Source organism: Leptosomus discolor, unplaced genomic scaffold (assembly GCF_034619465.1).
Source record: "Leptosomus discolor isolate bLepDis1 unplaced genomic scaffold, bLepDis1.hap2 HAP2_SCAFFOLD_243, whole genome shotgun sequence".
Taxonomy (NCBI): Eukaryota; Metazoa; Chordata; class Aves; order Leptosomiformes; family Leptosomidae; genus Leptosomus; species Leptosomus discolor.
The window spans coordinates 16,010-41,227 of NW_028237775.1; the positions used below are offsets into that span (position 1 = coordinate 16,010).

Consider the following 25,218-nt stretch of genomic DNA (forward strand, 5'->3'; position numbering starts at 1 on the left):
CCATGTCCCCACGGTGTCCCCACGGTGTCCCCTTGTCCCCCCACGTCCCCATCTCCCCACAGTGTCCCCACGATATCCCCCTGTCCCCCCATGTCCCCCATGTCCCCATGGTGCCCCCACGATGTCCCCACGGTGTCCCCCCATGTACCCCCATGTCCCCATCTCCCCACGGTGTCCCCACGGTGTCCCCACGGTGTCCCCCTGTCCCCCCATGTCCCCATCTCCCCACGGTGTCCCCATGATGTCCCCCTGTCCCCCCATGTCCCCCATGTCCCCATCTCCCCGCGGTGTCCCCACAGTGTCCCCCTGTCCCCCCCATGTCCCCCATCTCCCCACGGTGTCCCCACGGTGTCCCCACGGTGTCCCCCTGTCCCCCCATGTCCCCATCTCCCCACGGTGTCCCCTTGTCCCCCCCCTGTCCCCCCATGTCCCCATCTCCCCACGGTGTCCCCACAGTGTCCCCCTGTCCCCCCACGTCCCCATCTCCCCATGGTGTCCCCACGGTGTCCCCACGGTGTCCCCATGTCCCCATGTCCCCACGGTGTCCCCACGGTGTCCCCTTGTCCCCCCCATGTCCCCATGTCCCCACGGTGTCCCCACGGTGCCCCCTTGTCCCCATGTCCCCATCTCCCCACGGTGTCCCCACAGTGTCCCCCTGTCCCCCCTTGTCCCCCCATGTCCCCATCTCCCCACGGTGTCCCCACGATGTCCCCCTGTCCCCCCATGTCCCCACGGTGTCCCCCTGTCCCCCCATGTACCCCATGTCCCCATCTCCCCACGGTGTCCCCACGGTGTCCCCCTGTCCCCCCATGTCCCCCATGTCCCCACGGTGTCCCCCTGTCCCCCCCATGTCCCCATCTCCCCACGGTGTCCCCATGGTGTCCCCACGGTGTCCCCATGTCCCCATGTCCCCACGGTGTCCCCGCGGTGTCCCCGCGGTGTCCCCACGGTGTCCCCTTGTCCCCTGTCCCCAGCCAGGTCCGGGTGTGGCTCCGGGGCCTTGGCTGCGGTGGCTCCTGGCGCAGCTTCGAGGACATCCAGGAGGCGCTGGGGGCGCCCGGGACCCCCATCAGCGGTGGGCGCCCCTCCCCCACCCTCCCCCCCCCCCCAACCCGGGGGGACCCAGGGGTCCGGGCCATGGGGGGACCCGGGCAGTTGGGTGGGGGGGACACGGGGACGTGGGGACACCATGGGGACACCCGGGGTCCAGAGGGACCCAGGCGGGTGGGGGGGACCCCGATATTGGGGTGGGAGGGACGTGGGGACGTGGGGGGACCCGGGGGTCCAGGTGATGGGGGACCCAGATATTTGGGTGGGAGGGACGTGGGGACGTGGGGACATGGGGGGACCCGGGGGTCCAGGTGATGGGGGACCCAGATATTTGGGCGGGAGGGACATGGGGACGTGGGGACATGGGGGGACCCGGGGGTCCAGGTGATGGGGGACCCAGATATTTGGGCGGGAGGGACATGGGGACGTGGGGACATGGGGGGACCTGGGGGTCTGGACGGACTCAGGCGGGTGGGGGGGACCCCGATATTGGGGTGGGAGGGACATGGGGACATGGGGGGACCCGGGGGTCCAGGTGATGGGGGACCCAGATATTTGGGCGGGAGGGACACGGGGACACGGGGACATGGGGACAAGGGGACACCCGGGGGTCTGGGCAAGGGGGTTCCCAGAAGTTTGGGCAGGAGGGACACGGGGATGAGGGGACATGGGGGGACCCGGGGGTCCAGAGGGACCCAGGCGGGTGGGGGGGGACCCAGATATTGGGGTGGGAGGGACATGGGGACACGGGGGAATGTGGGGACATGGGGACATTGGCGGGACCCAGGGGTCCAGAGGGACCCGGACAGGTGGGGGGACCCAGATATTTGGGTGAGAGGGAGACGGGGACGTGGGGACATGGGGGGACGTGGGGCCACCCCGGGGTCCAGAGGGACCCAGGTGGGTGGGGGGGGACCCAGATATTGGGGTGGGAGGGACATGGGGACGTGGGGACATGGGGGGACCTGGGGGTCTGGATGGACCCAGGTGGGTGGGGGGGACCCCGATATTGGGGTGGGAGGGACGTGGGGACATGGGGACATGGGGACGTGGGGACATGGGAACACGGGGGTCCAGGTGATGGGGGACCCAGATATTTGGGTGGGAGGGACGTGGGGACAAGGGGACGTGGGGACACGGGGGGACGTGGGGACACCCGGGGGTCCAGGTGATGGGGGACCCAGATATTGGGGTGGGAGGGACGTGGGGACATGGGGACAAGGGGACACGGGGGGCCGTGAGGGGACATGGGGGGTCATGGGAGGCTGTGGGGGGACATGAGGGGTCATGGGGGGCCATGGGGGGAAATGGGGGGCCCTGGGGGGTCATAGGGGGAAATGGGGGGCCCTGGGGAGTTATGGGAGGCCGTGGGGGGACATGGGGGGTTATGGGGGTCGTGGGGTTCATGGGGGGACATGGGGGGACATGAGGGGAAATGGGGGGCCCTGGGGGGCCGTGGGGGGGCCCTGGGGGGTCATGGGGGGCCGTGGGGGGCCATGAGGGGTCATGGGGGGCCCTGGGGGGCTGTGGGGGGACATGGGGGGTCATGGGGAGCCGTGGGAGGACATGAGGGGTCATGGGGGGCCATGGGGGGAAATGGGGGGCCCTGGGGGGTCATGGGGGGAAATGGGGGGCCCTGGGGAGTTATGGGAGGCCGTGGGGGGACATGGGGGGTTATGGGGGTCGTGGGGTTCATGGGGGGACATGGGGGGAAATGGGGGGCTGTGGGGGGCCGTGGGGGGTCATGGGGGGTCATGGGGGGACATGGGGGGGCCCTGGGGGGTCATGGGGGGCCGTGGGGCCCCCGGAGGGACGCCGGCGCCCGCCCCCCCAGAGTACGTGGTGCAGCACTGGCAGGACGACGCCTTTTTCGGGGCGCAGTACCTGAGCGGGGTGAACCCCGTCCTGCTGCGCCGCTGCTCCCGCCTGCCCCCCAACTTCCCCGTCACCCCCCCCATGGTGGCGCCCAGCCTCGGCCCCGCCACCAGCCTCCAGCGCGAGATGGAGGTGAGACCCCCCCCCCCCCCGCACCCCCCAAACTGAGGGGGGGGACCCCAGGGCACCCCAGAAACCCCGGGGGTTTGGGGGGACCCAGGGGGCCAGGGTAGGGTGGGGGGTCGTGGGGATCCTGGGGTTTGGGGGGACCCAGGGATCTGGGGTAGGGTGGGGGGTCCTAGTGGTCGTGGGGATCCTGGTTTTGGGGGGACCCCGATATCCCAGACAGGGTGGGGGGCAGCCAGGGGGCCAGGGCACCCCAGAAATTGAAGGACCCCAGAGTTTGGGGGGACCCAGGGGGGCAGGGTAGGGTGGGGGGGACCATGAGGACCCCGGGGTTTGGGGGACTTGGAGATCTTGGGGTAGAGTGGGGGGGTCCCGGGGGTTGGGGGGACCCCAGGGTTTGGGGGGGCCCCCAGGGTGTAGAGTAGGGTGGGAGTCCTGGGGGTTGGGGGGACCTTGGGGTTTGGGGGGACACGGGGATCTGGGGGAGGGTGGGGGGTCCTGGGGGCCATGGTGACCTTGGGATTTGGGGGGGACCTGGGGTCCGGGGGTGTGGGGGTTCCAGGGTGGCATCACCCAGGGGTTTGGGGGGGTCCCGGGGTCCAGGGGTTTGGGGGTCCCAGCCTGGTGTCGCCCGGGGTTTGGGGGGACCCCGGGGTCTGGGGGTTTGGGGGTCCCAGCCTGGTGTCACCCGGGGTTTGGGGGGGTCCCGGGCCGGTGTGACCCGGGGTTTGGGGGGGTCCTGGGCTGGCATCACCCAGGGATTTGGGGGGGTCCCGGGGTCCAGGGGTTTGGGGGTCCCAGCCTGGTGTCACCCGGGGTTTGGGGGTCCCAGGGTGGTGTCACCCGGGGTTTGGGGGGATCCTGGGGTCTAGGGGTGTGGGGGTCCCGGGGTGGTGTCACCCGGGGTTTGGGGGGACCCTGGGGTCCAGGGGTTTGGGGGTCCCAGGGTGGCGTCACTCAGGGTTTGGGGGGGGTCCCGGGGTCCAGGGTTGTGGGGGTCCCAGAGTGGTGTCACCCGGGGTTTGGGGGGACCCCGGGGTCTGGGGGTTTGGGGGTCCCAGCCTGGTGTCCCCCGGGGGTTTGGGGGGGTCCGGGCCGGTGTCATCCGGGGATTTGGGGGCGCAGGGGGGCCGCCTGTTCCTGGCTGACTACGCGCTGCTGGACGGGGTCCCCCCGGGGCGCATCGGGGGGGAACCCCAATTCCTGGCCGCCCCCCTCTGCCTGCTCTGGCTCAGCCCCCGCGGGCAGCTCCTGCCCCTCGCCATCCAGGTAGGGCGCCCCGCGGCCCCCCGCGCCGCCGCCCCTGGGCCCCACGTGGCCCCACGTGCCCCTTGTCCCCCCCCCAATATCCCCATATCCCCCCTTGTCCCCCCCAATATCCCCACGTGGCCCCTTGTCCCCCCCAAATGTCCCCACGTGCCCCTTGTCCCCCCCCAATATCCCCACGTGGCCTCTTGTCCCCCCCCAATATCCCCACGTGCCCCTTGTGCCCCCCCAATATCCCCACGTGCCCCCTTGTCCCCCCCAAATATCCCCACGTGTCCCCTTGTCCTCATGTGTCCCCTTGTCCCAGTGGGTCCCCTTGTCCCCATGTCCCCCTTGTTCCCACGTGCCCCCTTGTCCCCATGTCCCCCTTGTCCCGCTGTGTCCCCTTGTCCCCATGTCCCCATGTCCCCCTTGTCCCCATGTCCCCCTTGTCCCCATGTCCCTCTTGTCCCCATGTCCCCCTTGTCCCCCTTGTCCCCATGTCCCCCTTGTCCCCATGTCCCCCTTGTCCCGCTGTGTCCCCTTGTCCCCATGTGTCCCCCTTGTCCCCATGTCCCTCTTGTCCCCATGTCCCCCTTGTCCCCCTTGTCCCCATGTCCCCCTTGTCCCCATGTCCCCCTTGTCCCTATGTCCCCCTTGTCCCCATGTGTCCCCTTGTCCCCATGTGTCCCCTTGTTCCACTGTGTCCCCTTGTCCCCATGTCCCCCTTGTCCCCATGTCCCCCTTGTCCCCACGTGCCCCCTTGTCCCCATGTCCCCCTTGTCCCGCTGTGTCCCCTTGTCCCCATGTCCCCCATGTCCCCCTTGTCCCCATGTCCCCCTTGTCCCGCTGTGTCCCCTTGTCCCCATGTGTCCCCTTGTCCCCCTTGTCCCCACGTGCCCCCTTGTCCCCACGTCCCCCTTGTCCCCATGTCCGTCCCCCCCCGTTGTCCCTCCCCCGCTGACCCCCCCGCTGTCCCCCCCCCCAGCTCTCCCAGCGCCCCGGCCCCGAGGCGCCCCCTTGTCCCCATGTCCCCCTTGTCCCCATGTGTCTCCCTTGTCCCCATGTCCCCCTTGTCCCCCTTGTCCCCATGTCCCCCTTGTCCCCATGTCCCCCTTGTCCCCACGTGCCCCCTTGTCCCCACGTCCCCCTTGTCCCCATGTCCCCCCCCCGTTGTCCCTCCCCCGCTGACCCCCCCGCTGTCCCCCCCCCAGCTCTCCCAGCGCCCCGGCCCCGAGGCGCCCCCTTGTCCCCATGTCCCCCTTGTCCCCATGGGTCCCCTTGTCCCTATGTCCCCCTTGTCCCCACGTGTCCCTTGTCCCCATGTCCCCCCCCCCCGTTGTCCCTCCCCCGCTGACCCCCCCGCTGTCCCCCCCCAGCTCTCCCAGCGCCCCGGCCCCGAGGCGCCCATCTTCGTGCCGGGGGAGGGGCGCTGGGGGTGGGCGCTGGCCAAGCTGTGGGTGCGGGGCGCCCACTTCGTCCTGCACGAGATGGTCACCCACCTGCTGCACGGCCACTTCCTGGGGGAGGCCTTCGCCACCGCCACCCACCGCCTGCCCGCCTGCCACCCCCTCTACCAGGTACCCCCCAAACACCCCCGGTACCCCCCAAAAACACCCAGCGCCCCCCAAAACACCCAGCGCCCCCCCAAAACCCCCGGCGCCCCCCAAAAACCCCCGGCGCCCCCCAAACACCCTGCGCTCCCAAACACCCTGCTCTCCCAAAAACCCCCAGTGCCCCCAAACACCTCCCAGAGCCCCCCCCAAAACCCCCAGCGCCCCCCAAAAATCCACGGCGCCCCCCCCAAAAACCCCTGGTGCCCCCCAAATACCCTGCACTCCCAAAAACCCCCGGCGCCCCCAAACACCTCCCGGAGCCCCCCCAAAACCCCCGGCGCCCCCCAAACACCCTGCGCTCCCAAACACCCCCGGCGCCCCCCAAAAACCCCCGGCGCCCCCCAAACACCCTGCGCTCCCAAACACCCTGCGCTCCCAAACACCTCCCGGACCCCCCCCCAACACCCCCGGTGCCTCCCAAAAACCCTGCGCTCCCAAAAACCCCCGGCGCCCCCCAACACCCCCGGCGCCCCCCAAAAACCCTGCACTCCCAAAAACCCCCAGTGCCCCCAAACACCTCCCAGAGCCCCCCCAAAACCCCCAGCGACCCCCCCAAAACCCCCGGCGCCCCCCAAACACCCTGCGCTCCCAAACACCCTGCGCTCCCAAAAAACCCCCAGTGCCCCCAAACACCTCCCGGAGCCCCCCCAAAACCCCCAGCGCCCCCCAAAAATCCACGGCGCCCCCCCAAAAACCCCTGGTGCCCCCCAAACACCCAGCGCCCCCCCAAAACCCCCGGCGACCCCCAAACCCCCAGCGCCCCCAAACACCTCCCGGACCCCCCCAACACCCCCGGTGCCTCCCAAAAACCCTGCGCTCCCAAAAACTCCCGGCGCCCCCCAAAAACCCCCAGCGCCCCCCCAAACACCCTGCGCTCCCAAACACCCCCGGCGCCCCCCAAAACCCCCCGGCGCCCCCCAAAAACCCTGCGCTCCCAAAAACCCCCAGTGACCCCAAACACCTCCCGGAGCCCCCCCAACACCCCCGGTGCCTCCCAAAAACCCTGCGCTCCCAAAAACCCCCGGCGCCCCCCAAAAACCCCCGGTGCCCCCCAAAAACCCTGTGCTCCCAAACACCCTGCACTCCCAGAAACCCCCAGCGCCCCCAAACATCCCCTGGAGCCCCCCCAAAACCCCCGGCGCCCCCCAAACACCCCCAGTGCCCCCAAAAACCCCCAGCGCCCCCCAAACACCCTGCGCTCCCAAACATCCCCGGCAACCCCCAAAAACCCCCAGCGCCCCCCAAAAACCCCCAGCGCCCCCCAAACACCCTGCGCTCCCAAACACCCCCAGCGACCCCCAAAACCCCCCGGCACCCCCCCAAAAACCCCACGCCCCCCAAAAACCCCCGGCGCCCCCCAAAAACCCTGTGCTCCCCAAAACCCCCAGTGACCCCAAACACCTCCCAGAGCCCCCCCAAAACCCCCGGCGCCCCCCCCAAAACCCCCGGCACCCCCCCAAAACCCCCGGCACCCCCCAAAACCCCCTGCGCTCCCAAACACCCTGCGCTCCCAAAAACCCTGCGCCCCCAAAACCCGGCGCCCCCAAACCTCGCGCCTCTGAAGCTGAGCCCCAAAACCTGCAGCCGTGTCCCTCACGTCCCCATGTCCCCCGTATCCCCATGTCCCCATCTCCAGTGTCCTCATTGTCCCCCATGTCCACATGTCCCCCATATCCCCGTCTCCAATGTCCCCATGTCCCCCCATGTCCCATCTCCAGTGTCCCCCATGTCCCCATTTCCAATGTCCCCCATGTCCCCATGTCCCCATTTCCAATGTCCCCCATGTCCCCATATCCCATCTCCAGTGTCCCCCATGTCCCCATCTACATGTCCCCCGTGTCCCCATGACCCCAGATCCCCGTCTCCAATGTCCCCCTGTCCCCATATCCCCCATATCCCCGTCTCCAATGTCCCCATGTCCCCATGTCCCCTATATCCCATCTCCAGTGTCCCCCATGTCCCCATGACCCCAGATCCCCATCTCCAATGTCCCCCATGTCCCCATGACCCCAGATCCCCATCTCCAATGTCCCCCTGTCCCCATGACCCCATATCCCCGTCTCCAATGTCCCCATGTCCCCATGTCCCCCATGTCCCATCTCCAGTGTCCCCCATGTCCCCATCTACATGTCCCCCATGTCCCCATGTCCCATCTCCAGTGTCCCCCATGTCCCCATCTACATGTCCCCCATGTCCCCATATCCCATCTCCAGTGTCCCCCATGTCCCCATGTCCCATCTCCAGTGTCCCCCATGTCCCCATCTACATGTCCCCATGTCCCCATGTCCCCTATATCCCATCTCCAGTGTCCCCCATGTCCCCATGTCCCCATGTCCCCATGTCCCCATCTCCAATGTCCCCATGTCCCCATGTCCCCATCTCTGATGTCCCCCGTGTCCCCATCATCTCCACTGTCCCCGTGTCCCCATGTCCCCCTGTCCCCCAGCTCCTCCTCCCCCACTGCCGCTTCACCTTCCACATCAACATTTTGGCCCGGGAGACGCTCCTCAACCCCGGGGGCATCATCGACCAGGTCAGCCGGGCACCCGCGTCCCCACGGTGACACCCGCGTCCCCACGGTGACTCCCGGGCACCCGCGTCCCCACGGTGACACCTGCGTCCCCACGGTGACACCTGCGTCCCCACGGTGACACCCGGGCACCCGCGTCCCCACGGTGACACCCGCGTCCCCACGGTGACACCCGGGCACCCGCGTCCCCACGGTGACACCCGCATCCCCCACGGTGACACCCGTGTCCCCACGGTGACACCTGCGTCCCCACGGTGACACCCGGGCACCCGCGTCCCCACGGTGACACCCGCGTCCCCACGGTGACACCCGGGCACCCACGTCCCTACGGTGACACCCGCATCCCCACGGTGACACCCGCGTCCCCACGGTGACACCCGGGCACCCGCGTCCCCACGGTGACACCCGCGTCCCCACGGTGACACCTGCGTCTCCAAGGTGACACCCGGGCACCCACGTCCCCACGGTGACACCCACGTCCCCACGGTGACACCCGCGTCCCCCTTGGTGGCACCCGGACACCCATAACCCCACGGTGACACCCGCGTCCCCACGGTGACACCTGCGTCTCCAAGGTGACACCCGGGCACCCACGTCCCCACGGTGACACCCACGTCCCCACGGTGACACCCGCGTCCCCACGGTGACACCCGGGCACCCACGTCCCCACGGTGACACCCGCGTCCCCACGGTGACACCTGCGTCCCCACGGTGACACCCGGGCACCCACGTCCCCACGGTGACACCTGCGTCCCCACGGTGACACCCGGGACACCCACATCCCCATGGGGACACCCGTGTCCCCACAGTGACACCCAGGTCCCCCTTGGTGGCACCTGGACACCCTTGTCCCCATGGTGACACCCAGGTCTCCCTTGGTGGCACCCGGATGCCCGTGTCCCCACTGTGACACCTGGGTCCCCTTGGTGGCACTCGGACACCAACATCCCCATGGTGACACCTGCGTCCCCCTTGGTGACACCCAGACACCCACATCCCCACGGTGGCACCTGGGCCCCCTTGGTGGCACCCGGATGCCCATATCCCCATGGTGACACCCGGGTCCCCACAGTGACACACAGGTCCCCCTTGGTGGCACCTGGACACCCACATCCCCACGGTGACACCCGGGTCCCCACGGTGACACCCAGGTCCCCCTTGGTGGCACCCGGACACCCGTGTCCCCATGGTGACACCTGGGTCCCCACGGTTACACCCAGGTCCCCCTTGGTGGCACCCGGACACCCGTGTCCCCATGGTGACACCCGGGTCCCCACAGTGACACCCAGGTCTCCCTTGGTGGCACCTGGACACCCACATCCCCACAGTGATACCCGGGTCCCCCTTGGTGGCACCTGGATGCCCGTGTCCCCACAGTGACACCCGGGTCCCCACAGTGACACACAGGTCCCTCTTGGTGGCACCTGGATGCCCGTTCCCCACAGTGACACCCAGGTCTCCCTTGGTGGCACCTGGACACCCGCGTCCCCCCTTGGTGGTGGCACCCAGACACCCGTGTCCCCACAGTGACACCTGGGTCCCCTTGGTGACACCTGGACACCCATGTCCCCATGGTGACACCCGGGTCCCCCTTGGTGGCACCTGAGTCCCCCTTGGTGGCACCCAGACACCCGTGTCCCCATGGTGACACCCACGTTGCCCTTGGTGACACCCAGACACCCGCGTCCCCACGGTGACACCCAGGTCCCCCTTGGTGACACCCAGACACCCACATCCCCACAGTGATACCCGGGTCCCCGTTGGTGGCACCCGGACGCCCATGTCCCCACGGTGACACCTGCATCCCCCTTGGTAGCACCCAGGTCCCTCTTGGTGGCACCTGGACACCAGTGTCCCCACAGTGACACCCAGGTCTCCTTTGGTGGCACCTGGACACCCACATCCCCATGGTGACACCCGGGTCCCTGTTGGTGGCACCTGGACACCCACGTCCCCACGGTGACACCCGGGTCCCGCCTAGTGGTGGCACCCAGACACCCACGTCCCCATGGTGACACCCGGGTCCCCCTTAGTGGTGGCACCCGGACACCCGCGTCCCCACGGTGACACCCGGGTCCCTCTTGGTGGCACCCGGACACCCGCGTCCCCACAGTGACACCCGGGTCCCCCTTAGTGGTGGCACCTGGACACCCGCGTCCCCATGGTGACACCTGGGTCCCTCTTGGTGGCACCCGGACACCCGCGTCCCCACAGTGACACCCGGGTCCCCCTTAGTGGTGGCACCTGGACACCCGCGTCCCCATGGTGACACCTGGGTCCCTCTTGGTGGCACCCAGACACCCACGTCCCCACGGTGACACCCCGGTCCCCCTTAGTGGTGGCACCCGGACACCCGCGTCCCCATGGTGACACCCGGGTCCCTCTTGGTGGCACCTGGACACCAGTGTCCCCACAGTGACACCCAGGTCTCCTTTGGTGGCACCTGAACACCCGCGTCCCCACGGTGACACCCAGGTCCCCCTTAGTGGTGGCACCCAGACACCCACGTCCCCATGGTGACACCCGGGTCCCTCTTGGTGGCACCCGGACACCCGCGTCCCCACAGTGACACCCAGGTCTCCTTTGGTGGCACCTGGACACCCGCGTCCCCACGGTGACACCCCGGTCCCCCTCGGTGGCAGCACCCGGACACCCGCGTCCCCACGGTGACACCCGGGTCCCTGTTGGTGGCACCTGGACGCCCATGTCCCCACGGTGACACCTGCATCCCCCATGGTGACACCCGGGTCCCTCTTGGTGGCACCCGGACACCCGCGTCCCCATGGTGACACCCGGGTCCCTCTTGGTGGCACCCGGACACCCGCGTCCCCATGGTGACACCCGGGTCCCCCTTGGTGGCACCCGGACACTCGCGTCCCCACGGTGACACCCAGGTCCCCCTTGGTGGTGGCACTCGGACACCCGCGTCCCCACGGTGACACCCCGGTCCCCCTTAGTGGTGGCACCCGGACACCCGCGTCCCCACGGTGACACCCGGGTCCCCCTCGGTGGCGGCACCCGCGTCCCCCCCCCCGGGCCAGGGGGGCAGCCGGGGGCGCAGGGCGGGAGGCCGGAGGGCGCTGAGGGGGGGGTGACGTCCCCAGGCCACCTCCGTGGGGCGGGAGGGGACCCTGGAGCTGGTGGCCCGGGCGACGGCGGCGCTGACCTACACGGAGCTGTGCGTCCCCGACGACCTGGAGCACCGCGGCGTCACCGACCTCCCCGGCTACCACTACCGCGACGACGCGCTGGAGATCTGGGGGGCCATCGAGAGGTGGGGCGGGGCCAGCGGGGGCGGGGCGGGGACATGGGGACAGTGGCGGGGGGACGGGCCATGGGGGTTGGGATGGGGGGGTGGGGACGTGGGGGTGGGGACGTGGTGGTGGGGACGTGGGGACAATGGGGGTGATGGACCATGGGGGTTGGGATGGGGGGGGTCGGGATGTGGTGGTGGGGACGTGGTGGTGGGGACGTGGTGGTGGGGACGTGGTGGTGGGGACGTGGTGGTGGGGACGTGGGGATGGGGCCAACGGGGACAATGGCGGGGCGACGGACCATGGGGGTTGGGATGTGGGGGATGGGGACGTGGTGGTGGGGTCGTGGTGGTGGGGTTGTGGGGACAATGGGGGTGACGGACCATGGGGGTTGGGATGGGGGGGGTGGGGACGTGGGGGTGGGGACGTGGGGACAACGAGGGTGGGGCCATAGGGATGGGATGTGGGGTTGGGGACGTGGTGGTGGGGACGTGGGGATGGGGCCAACAGGGGGTGGGACCGTGGGGATGGGGCCATGGGGACAATGGGGGGGGGGGTAGGACCATGGGGGTTGGGATGGGGGGGGGTGGGGACGTGGTGGTGGGGACGTGGGGACAATGAGGGTGGGGCCATGGGGATGGGATGTGGGGGGTGGGGACGTGGTGGTGGGGACGTGGGAATGGGGCCATGGGGACAATAGGGGGGACAGACCATGGGGGTGGGATGTGGGGTTGGGATGGGGGGATGGGGACGTGGTGGTGGGGATGTGGGGACAACGAGGGTGGGGCCATGGGGATGGGATGGGGGGATGGGGACATGATGGTGGGGACATGGGGACAACAGGGGGTGGGGAGACGGGCACGGGGACAACAGGAGTGGGGACAGCAAGGGTGGGACCATGGAGATGGGGCCATGGGGACAATAGGGGGGGACACACCATGGGGGTTGGGATGTGGGGATGGGGACGTGGTGGTGGGGACGTGGGGATGGGGACATGGTGGTGGGGACGTGGGGATGGGGCCAGCAGAAGGTGGGGAGATGGGCATGGGGCCAACAGGGGTGGGGACAACAGGGGTGGGACCACGGGGATGGGGCCATGGGGACAATGGGGGGGGACACAGACCATGGCCCCGTCCCCATGGCTCACTGGTGGCCTTGCGGTGGCCCAGCTTGGTGGAGGGGATCGTGGCGCTCTACTACCCCGAGGACAGTGACGTGGCCGAGGACCACGAGCTCCAGGACTGGGTGGGCGAGATCTTCACCTACGCTGTCCTGGGCAACGAGAAGACGGGTAAGGGGCCCGGTGACGGTGACGGCCACCTCGTGGTGGTGACCACGCACGGTGACGGCGACCATCGTGGCCGTCGTCACGGCCACGCCACGGCAGCGGTCATGGTGACGGTGGCTGCCGTGGGGATGGACGTGGTCACGTCACGGGGATGGTCGTGGTGACACCATCATGGTGATGGTTGTGGTCATGGTCACGTCATGGCGGTCACATCATCATGGTGATGGTCATGGTCACGTCATGGCGGTCACACCATCATGGTCATGGTGATGGTTACATCATGGTGGTCACACCATCATGGTGATGGTCATGGTCACGTCATGGCGGTCACATCATCATCATGGTGATGGTCACGGTTATGATCACACCATGGTGGTCACATCATCATGGTCATGGTGGTGGTTGCGTCATGGTGGTCAGTCATCATGGTGATGGTCATGGTCACGTCATGGTGGTCACATCATCATGGTGATGGTCATGGTCATGTCATGGTCACATCATCATCATGGTGATGGTTGTGGTCATGGTCACGTCATGGTGGTCACATCATCATGGTGATGGTTGTGGTCATGGACATGTCATGGCGGTCACATCATCATGGTCATGGTGATGGTTACATCATGGTGGTCACATCATCATGGTGATGGTCACGGTTGTGGCCACGTCATGGCGGTCACACCATCATGGTCATGGTGATGGTTACATCATGGCGATCACACCATCATGGTGATGGTGGTGGTTGCGTCATGGTGGTCACATCATCATGGTGATGGTCATGGTGACGTCATGGCGGTCACATCATCATGGTCATGGTGATGGTTACATCATGGTGGTCACATCATCATCATGGTGATGGTCATGGTCACATCATGGTGGTCACACCATCATGGGCATGGTGATGGTTACGTCATGGTGGTCACATCATCATGGTGATGGTGATGGTCATGGTGACGTCATGGTGGTCACATCATCATCATGGTGATGGTCATGGTGGTCACACCATCATCACGGTTATGGTGATGGTCATGGTCACGTCACGGCCAACACCACAGTGACGGTGACGGCCGTGGTCACGCCACCGCCACGGCCAAGGCCTCACACAGAACTGTCATGGCCGCCATCGCGGCCCGGGTCAAGACGTGGGATGGGCGTGGCCACCTCCATGGCCACCTCCGTGATCACCTCCATGGCCACCTCCATGGCCACCTCCATGGCCACCTCCGTGGCCACCTCTGTGGTCACCTCCATGGCCACCTCCATGGTCACCTCCATGGCCACCTCTGTGATCACCTCCGTGGCCACCTCCATGGCCACCTCCATGGCCACCTCCGTGATCACCTCCATTGCCACCTCCATGGCCACCTCCGTGGTCACCTCCATGGCCACCTCCATGGTCACCTCCATGGCCACCTCCATGGCCACCTCCATGGTCACCTCCATGGCCACCTCCGTGATCACCTCCATGGCCACCTCCATGGCCACCTCCATGGCCACCTCCGTGATCACCTCCATGGTCACCTCCATGGCCACCTCCATGGCCACCTCCATGGTCACCTCCATGGCCACCTCCGTGATCACCTCCATGGCCACCTCCATGGCCACCTCCATGGCCACCTCCATGGTCACCTCCATGGCCACCTCCGTGATCACCTCCATTGCCACCTCCATGGCCACCTCCGTGGTCACCTCCATGGCCACCTCCATGGTCACCTCCATGGCCACCTCCATGGCCACCTCCATGGTCACCTCCATGGCCACCTCCGTGATCACCTCCATGGCCACCTCCATGGCCACCTCCATGGCCACCTCCATGGTCACCTCCATGGCCACCTCCGTGATCACCTCCATGGCCACCTCCATGGCCACCTCCATGGCCACCTCCATGGCCACCTCCACACTCACCGCGCTGAGCCCGCGGTGGCCGCGGGTGGCGCCGCGCCTGCGCCAGGCGGTGGCCTGGGGGTGGGACCACCGCTGGCGGGGGCTGCCCGCGGTGGGTGACGTCATCGCTGACCTCATGCCGCCCCTCCCCCCCCCAGGCTTCCCCTCGAAGCTCTGCACCCGCCCCGAGCTGGTGAAGTTCGTCACCATGATCATCTTCTGCTGCTCCGCCCGGCACGCCGCCGTCAACAGCGGCCAGGTGGCACCTGGGGACACGGGGGGACACGGGGGGGAGGACACGGGGGGGGGACACGGGGGAGCTTGGATGGGGGCGAGACCCCCGTGTAGGGCTCAGGGGTGGCACCTGGGGGGACGTGGAGACCCAAGAACCCAGGTAGGGCTCAGGGGTGGCCACAGGGTCTCCTTGGTGGCACCTGGGGGGGACATTTGGGGACACAGGGTTGGGTGGGGAGACCCAAGCGCCCATGTAGGGCTCAGGAGAGGCCATAGAGCCTCCTTGGTGGCACCTGGGAGGACATTTGGGGACACAGAGACACGTGGTGGGGTGGGAAGACCCAAGTGCCCATGTAGGGTTCAGAGGTGGCCACAGGGTCTCCTTGGTGGCACCTGGGGGGACATTTGGGGACACAGGGTGGGGTGGGGGAGACCCAAGAAGCCGTGTAGGGCTCAGAGGTGGCCACAGGGTCTCCTTGGTGGCATCTGGGGGGACATTTGGGGACACAGGGACACGCGGTGGGGTGGGGAAACCCAAGCAACCATAGAGGGCTCAGAGGTGGCACCTGGGGACACGGGGGGGGACATGGGGGGGGGACACAGGGGAGCTTGGATGGGGGCAAGACCCCCGTGTAGGGCTCAGGGGTGGCACCTGGGGGGACGTGGAGACCCAAGAACCCAGGTAGGGCTCAGGGGTGGCCACAGGGTCTCCTTGGTGGCACCTGGGGGGGACATTTGGGGACACAGGGTTGGGTGGGGAGACCCAAGCGCCCATGTAGGGCTCAGAGGTGGCCATGGAGCCCCCTTGGTGGCACCTGGGGGGACATTTTGGGACACAGGGACACGTGGTGGGGTGGGGAGACCCAAGTGCCCATGTAGGGTTCAGAGGTGGCCACAGGGTCTCCTTGGTGGCACCTGGGGGGACATTTGGGGACACAGGGTGGGGTGGGGAGACCCAAGTGCCCATGTAGGGTTCAGAGGTGGCCACAGGGTCTCCTTGGTGGCACCTGGGGGGACATTTGGGGACACAGGGTGGGGTGGGGGAGACCCAAGCGCCCATGTAGGGCTCAGGAGAGGCCATGGAGCCTCCTTGGTGGCACCTGGGGGGACATTTGGGGACACAGGGTGGGGGTGGGGAGACCCAAGCACCCACGTAGGGCTCAGGAGAGGCCATGGAGCCCCCTTGGTGGCACCTGGGGGGACATTTGGGGACACGTGGTGGTGTGGGAAGACCCAAGCGCCCACGTAGGGCTCAGAGGTGCCCACGGAGCCCCCCCTTGGTGGCCACGGGGACCTTCGGGGCTCCGACCAGCACCCCGGTGGCCTCAACGGCACGCGGGTGACCCCAGAGGAGGTTGGGGGGCCCGGACCCCCGGGTGCCCTCACTGACCCATCCCCTCCCCCCCGCCCCCCCCCGCCCCCCCCATCACCCCCCAGTACGACTACGCCGCCTGGATGCCCAACACGCCGGGGACGCTGCGGCGGCCGCCCCCGCGGCGCAAGGCCGAGGCCACCCCCGAGCTGCTGCTGGGGACCCTCCCGTCCCCCCAGGCCCACCGGCGGCCCTCCTGGCCCTGCTCAGCGTCGTCAGCTTACGAGGGCGGGGAGCCGGTGAGGGGGGGGGGGGGTGGGGGAGGGGGACGGGGGGGGGTCGGGGCGGGGGGGGGGGGGGCTACCTACCCCCACCTCCTTGGGTACCCGGGTGGGGTCCCCCGCATGTCCCCAGGGAGGTCCAGGTGTCCTGGTGGGCCACCACGAGCCCCAAAGGGGAGACCCAGGTGTCCAGGGGGGCACCCGTGACCCCCCGAGGTGGGACCCCACGCGTCCGGGTGGGCCACCATGACCCCCTGGGAGGGGGAGGGGGGGGTGTCCAGGCATCCTGGTGGGCCCCCCATGACCCCAAGGGGGGGTCCAGGAATCTGGGTGGGCCCCCCACGACCCCCAAGGTGGGACCCAGATGTCCTGGTGGGCACCCACGACCCCCAAGGTGGGACCCAGATGTCCCGGTGGGCCACCATGACCTCCAGGGGGGGTCTAGGTATCCTGGTGGGGCCCCACCACGACCCCAAGGGGGGGTCCAGGAATCTGGGTGGGCCCCCCCACGACCCCCGAGGTGGGACCCAGATGTCCCGGTGGGCCCCCCACGACCCCCAAGGGGACACCCAGGCCTCCTGGTGGGCCCACCATGACCCCAAGGTGGGACCCAGGCATCGAGGTGGGCTCCCCCCCCCCCCACCCCACTACCATGACACCCCCTTCTCTCACCCCCCCCCTCCCCCAGCGGCCGCTGGGCTCGCGCCCCCAGGAGCTCTTCAGTGGGGCAGCCCCACGGCGGCTGGTGGCCGCCTTCCGGCGCCGCTTGGCCACCATCTCCCGCCGCATCCAGCGCCGCAACGCGGGGCTGGAGCTGCCCTACCCCTACCTCGACCCCGCCTGCGTCCAGGAGAGCGTCGCCATCTGACCCCCCCCCCCCCCCCACCGCTCCACCGTGTCCCCAAGCCCCCTCCCCACCCCACCCTGGGGGGTCTCCAACCTCCTCGGGCCGTCCCCAACCTCCCAGAATGTCCCCAACCTCCCGGGACCCATCCTTGACCCTCCCCGTGGTGGCCCCAACCTCCCCATCCCAACCCTCCTGGGTGCCCCCAACCCTCCTGGGTGTCCCCAACCCTCCCCATGGTGGCCCAGGCATTCCCCATGGTGTCCCCAACCTCTCCATCCCAACCCTCCTGGATGTCCCCAGACCTCCCCATGGTGTCCCCAACCTTCCACCTCAAACCCCCCAACGTGTCCCCAACCCTCCTGCATGTCCCCAACACTCCCCATGGTGTCCCCAACCTCCCCATCCCAACCCTCCTGGGTGTCCCCAACCCTCCTGGATGTCCCCAGACCTCCCCACAGTGTCCCCAACCTCCCATCCCAACCCCCACGTGTCCCCAACATGTCCCCAACCCCTCCCCATGCTGTCCCCAACCTCCCACCTCAAACCCCCCAACGTGTCCCCAACCCTCCTGGATGTCCCCTAACCCTCCCCATGCTGTCCCCAACCTCCCCATCCCAACCCTCCTGGTGTCCCCAACCCTCCTGGGTGGCCCCAACCCTCCTGGTGGGCCCCAACCCCTCCCCATGGTGTCCCCAACCTCCCACCTCAACCCCCCCAACATGTCCCCAACCCTCCTGGATGTCCCCAACCCCTCCCCATGGTGTCTCCAATATCACATCTCAACCCCCCCCCCACCATGTCCCCAACCTTTCCCCCAAGGGATGTCCCCAAGCCCCCACCCCACCCTGGGGGGTCTCCAACCTCCTCGGGCCGTCCCCAACCTCCCAGAATGTCCCCAACTCCCGGGACCATCCTCGACCCTCCCCGTGGTGGCCCCAACCTCCCCATCCCAACCCTCCTGGGTGTCCCCAACCCTCCTGGGTGTCCCCAACCCCTCCCCATGCTGTCCCCAACCTCCCCACCTCAAACCCCCCAACGTGTCCCCAACCCTCCTGGATGTCCCCAACCCTCCCCATGCTGTCCCCAACCTCCCCATCCCAACCCTCCTGGGGTGTCCCCAACCCTCCTGGGTGGCCCCAACCCTCCTGGGTGGCCCCAACCCCTCCCCATGGTGTCCCCAACCTCCCACCTCAACCCCCCCAACATGTCCCCAACCCTCCTGGATGTCCCCAACCCCTCCCCATGGTGTCTCCAATATCACATCTCAACCCCCCCCCCACCATGTCCCCAACCTTTCCCCCAAGGGATGTCCCCAAGCCCCCACCCCACCCTGGGGGGTCTCCAACCTCCTCGGGCCGTCCCCAACCTCCCAGAATGTCCCCAACCTCCCGGGGACCATCCTCGACCTCCCCGTGGTGGCCCCAACCTCCCCATCCCAACCCTCCTGGGTGTCCCCAACCCTCCTGGGTGTCCCCAACCCCTCCCCATGGTGGCCCCAACCTCCCACCTCAAACCCCCCAACGTGTCCCCAACCCTCCTGGATGTCCCCAACCTCCCCATGGTGTCCCCAACCTCCCCATCCCAACCCTCCTGGGTGTCCCCAACCCTCCTGCATGTCCCCAACCCTACCCGTGGTGGCCCCAACCTCCCCATCCCAACCCTCCTGGGTGTCCCCAACCCTCCTGGGTGTCCCCAACCCCTCCCCATGGTGCCCCAACCTCCCACCTCAAACCCCCCAACGTGTCCCCCAACCCTCCTGCATGTCCCCAACCCTTCCCATGGTGTCCCCAACCTCCCCATCCCAACCCCCACGTGTCCCCCAACATGTCCCCAACCCCTCCCCATGGTGTCCCAATCTCACATCTCAACCCCCCCACCATGTCCCCCAACCTCCTCCCACCAAGGGATGTCCCCAAGCCCCCACCCCACCCCACCCTGGGGGGGTCTCCAACCTCCTCGGGCCGTCCCCAACCTCCCAGAATGTCCCCAACCTCCTGGGACCATCCTCGACCCTCCCCGTGGTGGCCCCAGCCTCCCCATCCCAACCCTCCTGGATGTCCCCAACCCTCCTGGGTGTCCCCAACCCCTCCCCATGGTGGCCCCAACCTCCCACCTCAAACCTCCCAACATGTCCCCAGCCCTCCTGGATGTCCCCAACCCTCCCCGTGGTGGCCCCAACCTCCCCATCCCAACCCTCCTGGATGTCCCAACCCTCCTGGGTGTCCCCAGACCTCCCCATGCTGTCCCCAATCTCCCACCTCAAAACCCTCCAACGTGTCCCCAACCCTCCTGGATGTCCCCAGACCTCCCCATGGTGTCCCCAACCTCCCACCTCAAACCCCCCAAGTGTCCCCAACCCTCCTGCATGTCCCCAACCCTCCCCATGGTGGCCCCAACCTCCCCATCCCAACCCTCCTGGGTGTCCCCAACCCTCCTGGGTGTCTCCAGACCTCCTGGGTGTCCCCAACCCTCCCCATGGTGTCCCCAACCTCCCACCTCAACCCCCCCAACGTGTCCCCAACCCTCCTGCATGTCCCCAACCCCCCCCCATGGTGGCCCCAACCTCCCATCCCAACCCCCACGTGTCCCAAACATGTCCCCAACCCCTCCCTGGTGTGTCACCCCCCCCCCCAACATGTCCCCAACCCTCCCTATGCTGTCCCCAACCTCCCCATCTCACCCCCCCCCCCCCAACGTGTCCCCAACCCTCCTGCATGTCCCCAACCCTCCCCATGCTGTCCCATCCTCCCCATCCCAACCACCCCCCAATTTGTCCCCCAACCCTCCTGGATGTCCCCAACCCTCCCTGGACCACCCCCAAGCTCCCTGAGGTGTCCCTGTCATCGTCCCCATCTGTCCCAGCCCTGCCTCAGTTTCCCCAGCAGCCCCCCCCCCCCCAATGTCCCCCGTGTCCCCTGTCCCTGCCCCACGGCGGGGGGGGGACACACAGGGAATAAATGTGGCTCCTCCCCCCACCCCCGCACGGCTTGGGACTGAGTTTGGGGACAAGGGACAACCTGGCCATGGGGACATGATGGCCGTGGGGACGTGATGACCGTGGGGATGAGGACACCATGGCCATGGGGACACCCCAGTCATGGGGACGAGGGACACTGTGACACATGGGGACCCCATGTCCAAGGGGACAGGGGACACCCTGGCCATTGGACACCCTGGGTGTGGGGACAAGGGACACCGTGACAATGGGGACACCATGGCCATGGGGATGAGGGACATCATGGCCGTGGGGACAGCCTGGCCGTGGGGACACAGGACACCATGACTATGGGGACACCACAGATGAGGGACACCATGACCGTGGGGACACCATGGCCATGGGGACACAGGACACCGTGACCATGGGGACACCACAGATGAGGGACACCATGACCGTGGGGACAACCTGGCCATGGGGACAAGGGACACGCTAACCCATTGGGGACCCCAGAGCTGTGGGGGACGAGGGACATCGTGACCATGGGAACATGAGACACCCCTGGTCATGGGGGACAAGGGACACCATGACAAGAAGGGACGCTCCGGCCATGGGGATGGGGGACACCATGGCCATGGGGACACCCGGGTTGTGGGCACGAGGGGACACCGTGACAATGGGGACACCAAAGCTGTGGGGATGAGGGACACCATGGCCATGGGGACACCCTGGTCATGGGGACGAGGGACACTGGGACACATGGGGACTCCATGTCCAAGGGACAGGGGACACCATGGCCATTGGACACCTTGGGTGTGGGGGACAAGGGACACCATGACAATGGGGACACCGAAGCTGTGGGATGTGGGGACATCATGGCCATGGGGGACACCCTGGCTGTGGGGACATGGGTCACCATGACCATGGGGACACAGGACACCATGACCATGGGGACACCACAGCTGAGGGATGAGGGACACCATGGCCATGGGGATACCCTGACCATGGGGGACAAGGGACACCATGACTGTGGGGACACCCTGGTCATGGGGACAAGGGACACCGTGGACAATGGGGACACCAAAACTGTGGGGATGAGGGGACACGATGGCCATGGGGACACCCTGGCTGTGGGGACATGGGTCACCATGACCATGGGGACACCACAGAATGAGGGATGAGGGACACCACGGACATGGGGACACCATGACCATGGGGGATGAGGGACACCACGACCATGGGGACACAGGACACCATGACCATGGGGACACCACAGATGAGGGACACCCTGACTGTGGGGACACCCTGGCTGTGGGGACGAGGGACACCATGACCATGGGGACACCACAGAATGAGGGACGCCATGGCCATGGGGACACCCTGGCTGTGGGGACGAGGGACACCATGAGCATGGGGACACCCCGGTCATGGGGATGAGGGACACCACGGACCATGGGGACACAGGACACCATGACCATGGGGACACCACAGATGAGGGACACCCTGACTGTGGGGACACGCTGGCTGTGGGGACAAGGGACACCATGACCATGGGGACACATGACCATGGGGACACCCTGGTCATGGGGACGAGGGACACCATGACCGTGGGGACACCACAGATGAGGGACACCCTGACCGTGGGGACAACCACCCGATGAGGGACACCATGACCACGAGGACACCACAGATGAGGGATGAGGGACACCATGGACATGGGGACACCAAAGCTGTGGGGGGATGTGGGACACCATGACTGTGGGGACACCATGACCATGGGGACACCATGACCATGGGGATACCCCGGTCATGGGGATGAGGGACTCCACGACCATGGGGACACAGGACACCATGACCATGGGGACACCACAGATGAGGGACGCCATGGCCATGGGGACACCCTGGCTGTGGGGACGAGGGACACCATGACCATGGGGGACACCATGACCATGGGGACACCCTGGTCATGGGACGAGGGACACCATGACCATGGGGACACAGGACACCATGACCGTGGGGGACACCACAGATGAGGGATGAGGGACACCATGGACCATGGGGACATGGGACACCATGACCATGGGGACACCAAAGCTGTGGGGATGTGGGACACCATGGCCATGGGGACACCCTGGTCATGGGACGAGGGACACCACGACATGGGGGACACCACAGATGAAGGGAACCCCTGACCATGGGGACCCCCTGGCTGTGGGGACAAGGGACACCATGACTGTGGGGACACCACAGCTGAGGGATGAGGGACACCACGATCGTGGGGACACCCTGGTCATGGGGACAAGGGACACCCTGACCGTGGGGACCCCACGATCGTGGGGACCCCCTGGCCGTTGGGACAAGGGACACCCTGACCGTGGGGACACCCTGGTCATGGGACCCCCTGGCCGTGGGGACAAGGGACACCCTGACCGTGGGGACCCCACGATCGTGGGGACCCCCTGGCCGTGGGGACAAGGGACACCATGACAAGAAGGACGCTCCGGCCGTGGGGGTGGGGGACGCCCTGGCCATGGGGACACGATGGCCAAGGGGACAAGGGGACCCCCTGGCCGTGGGGACAAGGGACACCCCCCACCCCTGACACCCCCCCCCCCAAAACCCTCTCCACCGCGCATGCGCCCCGCGCCCCTCCTCCTCCCCCCCCCCCCCCCCCCCCCCCCCGCGCTCCAGCCCGGCGCCGCGTGCGGCGTTGTGCTGCGCATGCGCCACCCGCCCCGCCTCCCCGCGGCGCGCTGGGGTGGGGGGGGGGTTGGGGGGGGGTGTCGATTTGCATAACCCCCGCCCCGGGGGGCGGTGCAGGGGGGGGCGGGGCCGGGAGCCGGCGGCAGCCGCGGGTGGCGCCGCTTGCGGGGGATATTTGCATAACCCCGCCCCTGGGGGGGAGAGGAGGGCGGGGCGGGGGGGGGCGGGGCCAGACGCCCGGGTCCCCGCGGCCACAGTCCTGCTCCAAGGCCACCTGACGTCACCGGCCGCGTCACCCGTGATGTCACCCGTGACCTTCCACACGCCCCCCCCCCCCCCCCCCCTCCGCCCCCCTGGCCCGCTGCCCCCCGCCCCCCCCGGGGGTCACGGGGTCGGATCCGACCTTGGGGTGGGGGTGGGGGGTGGCACGAGGGAGGAGGGGGGGGCGCCGCAAAGGCTTCTGGGAACGGCCGCCCCTCCCCCACGCCCATCAGGGACCCCCCTGGGGGTGGGGGCACGATGGGGGGGACCCCCCCCCCCCCCCCCCCCATCCCGGGTGTGTGTGTCCCCCCCACCGCCTGGGTCCCTCCTGCCCCCCCCCCCTCCCAGGGCGTTTGGGGGTGGGGGGGGGGGGGGGCTTGGGATGTCCCCTCCCCCTCCCCCCCCATCACCTGGGTCCCCCCGGAGGGGGGGAGGGGGGGGGGGGGGGCGGGGGAGGGGTGCGGATGACCTCCCCTGGTTGGATGCCACCCGGGGGGGGAGGGGGGGATGGGGATGGGCCCCCCCCCCTCCCCTCCCCCTCGCCATGGACGCCAGGGTCTCCTGACGAATGGGGGGGGGGGGGGGGGGGGGGGGGGGGGGGCGGGGGAGGGGGGCGGGGGTCACCGGAGGCCCCCGCCCCCCCCCGCCCCCCCCCCCCCCCCCCGCCCCCGCCCGGTCTGGTGGCGACCCCGCGGCCGCGGTGGGGGCAGAGGCTGCGGAGCGGCGCGTGGTACGCGGGGAGGGGGGGGGGGGGGGGGTGTCACGCGTGACGTAGCGTGACGTAGCGTGGGGGGGACCCCGGGGAAAAGAGGGGGGGGGGGGGGGGGAGGGGAAGGGAGGGAGGGTCGCGCGCGGCAACGCGGGGTCCTGAGAGGGGGAGGGGGAGAGGGGGAGGGGGGGGGGGTCGGCGTGGGGGGGCACGTGGTGGGGGGGGGGGGTGAAGGAGGGAGACCCCCCTTAGTGACGTAACGAGTGGGGGGGACCCCCTTAGTGACGTGGGGAGGGTCCCCGCGATGACGTTTTTGGGGGGTGGGGGTGGGGGGGTCCTTGAGGGGTTTGGGGCGTTTCCGGGCGGTTTAGGGGGTCCCCAGGATTTGGGGGGGTCCCTGGGGGTTTGGGGGTCCCTGAGAGGTTTGGGGGGTCCCCGGGAATCCCTGAGGTTTAGGGGGTCCCTGGGGGGTTTGGGGGGTCCCTGAGGGAGACCCCGGGGTTTGGGGGTCTCCGGGATTTGGGGGTCCCTGAGAGGTTTGGGGGGTCCCCGGGAATCCCTGAGGTTTAGGGGGGTCCCTGGGGGTTTGGGGGTCCCTGAGGGAGACCCCCGGGGTTTGGGGGCGTCTCCGGGGGTTTGGGGGTTCCTGAGAGGTTTGGGGTTTCCCCGGGTGTCCCTGAGGTTTAGAGGGTCCCTGGGGGTTTGGGGGGACCTGGGGATATTGGGGGACCCCAGGGTTTGGGGGGTTCCCTGGGCTTGGGGGGACCCCTGAGGGGTCCCCGGGGTTTGGGGGGTCCCTCAGGTTTCAGGGGGTCCCTGGGGGTCCCCAAGGTTTGGGGGGGGGTTCCTGGGGGTTGAGGGGTCCCCTGGGGTGACCCCGAGGTTTGGGCGGCCCCGGGCCTTTGCAGTCCCCTGAGGTGTCCTCAAGATTTGGGGGTCCCTGAGGTTTCGGGGCTCACCAGGTTTGGGGGGGGGGGGGGGGCTGGTGTTTCAGGGGCCCTGGGGGTCCCTGAAGTTTGGGGGGTCCCTGGGGTTGTCCCCGGGGCTTTGGGGGTCCCTTAGAGGGTCCCA

General features: G+C 68.5%; 1 protein-coding gene across 1 annotated transcript; it reads left to right on the plus strand.

Annotated features, from left to right (window-relative positions):
- Positions 1–897: 897 nt before the first annotated feature.
- Positions 898–17,560, plus strand: LOC147412811 (hydroperoxide isomerase ALOXE3-like). Its single transcript, XM_086480992.1, has 12 exons — positions 898–1,075; positions 2,885–3,057; positions 4,177–4,320; positions 5,676–5,876; positions 8,359–8,445; positions 11,547–11,716; positions 12,866–12,987; positions 15,024–15,124; positions 16,537–16,710; positions 16,826–16,908; positions 17,046–17,295; positions 17,381–17,560. Exons 1-12 carry the CDS (start codon positions 898–900, stop codon positions 17,558–17,560), a joined length of 1,863 nt encoding a protein of 620 aa, XP_086337118.1.
- The last annotated feature ends 7,658 nt before the right edge of the window (positions 17,561–25,218 follow it).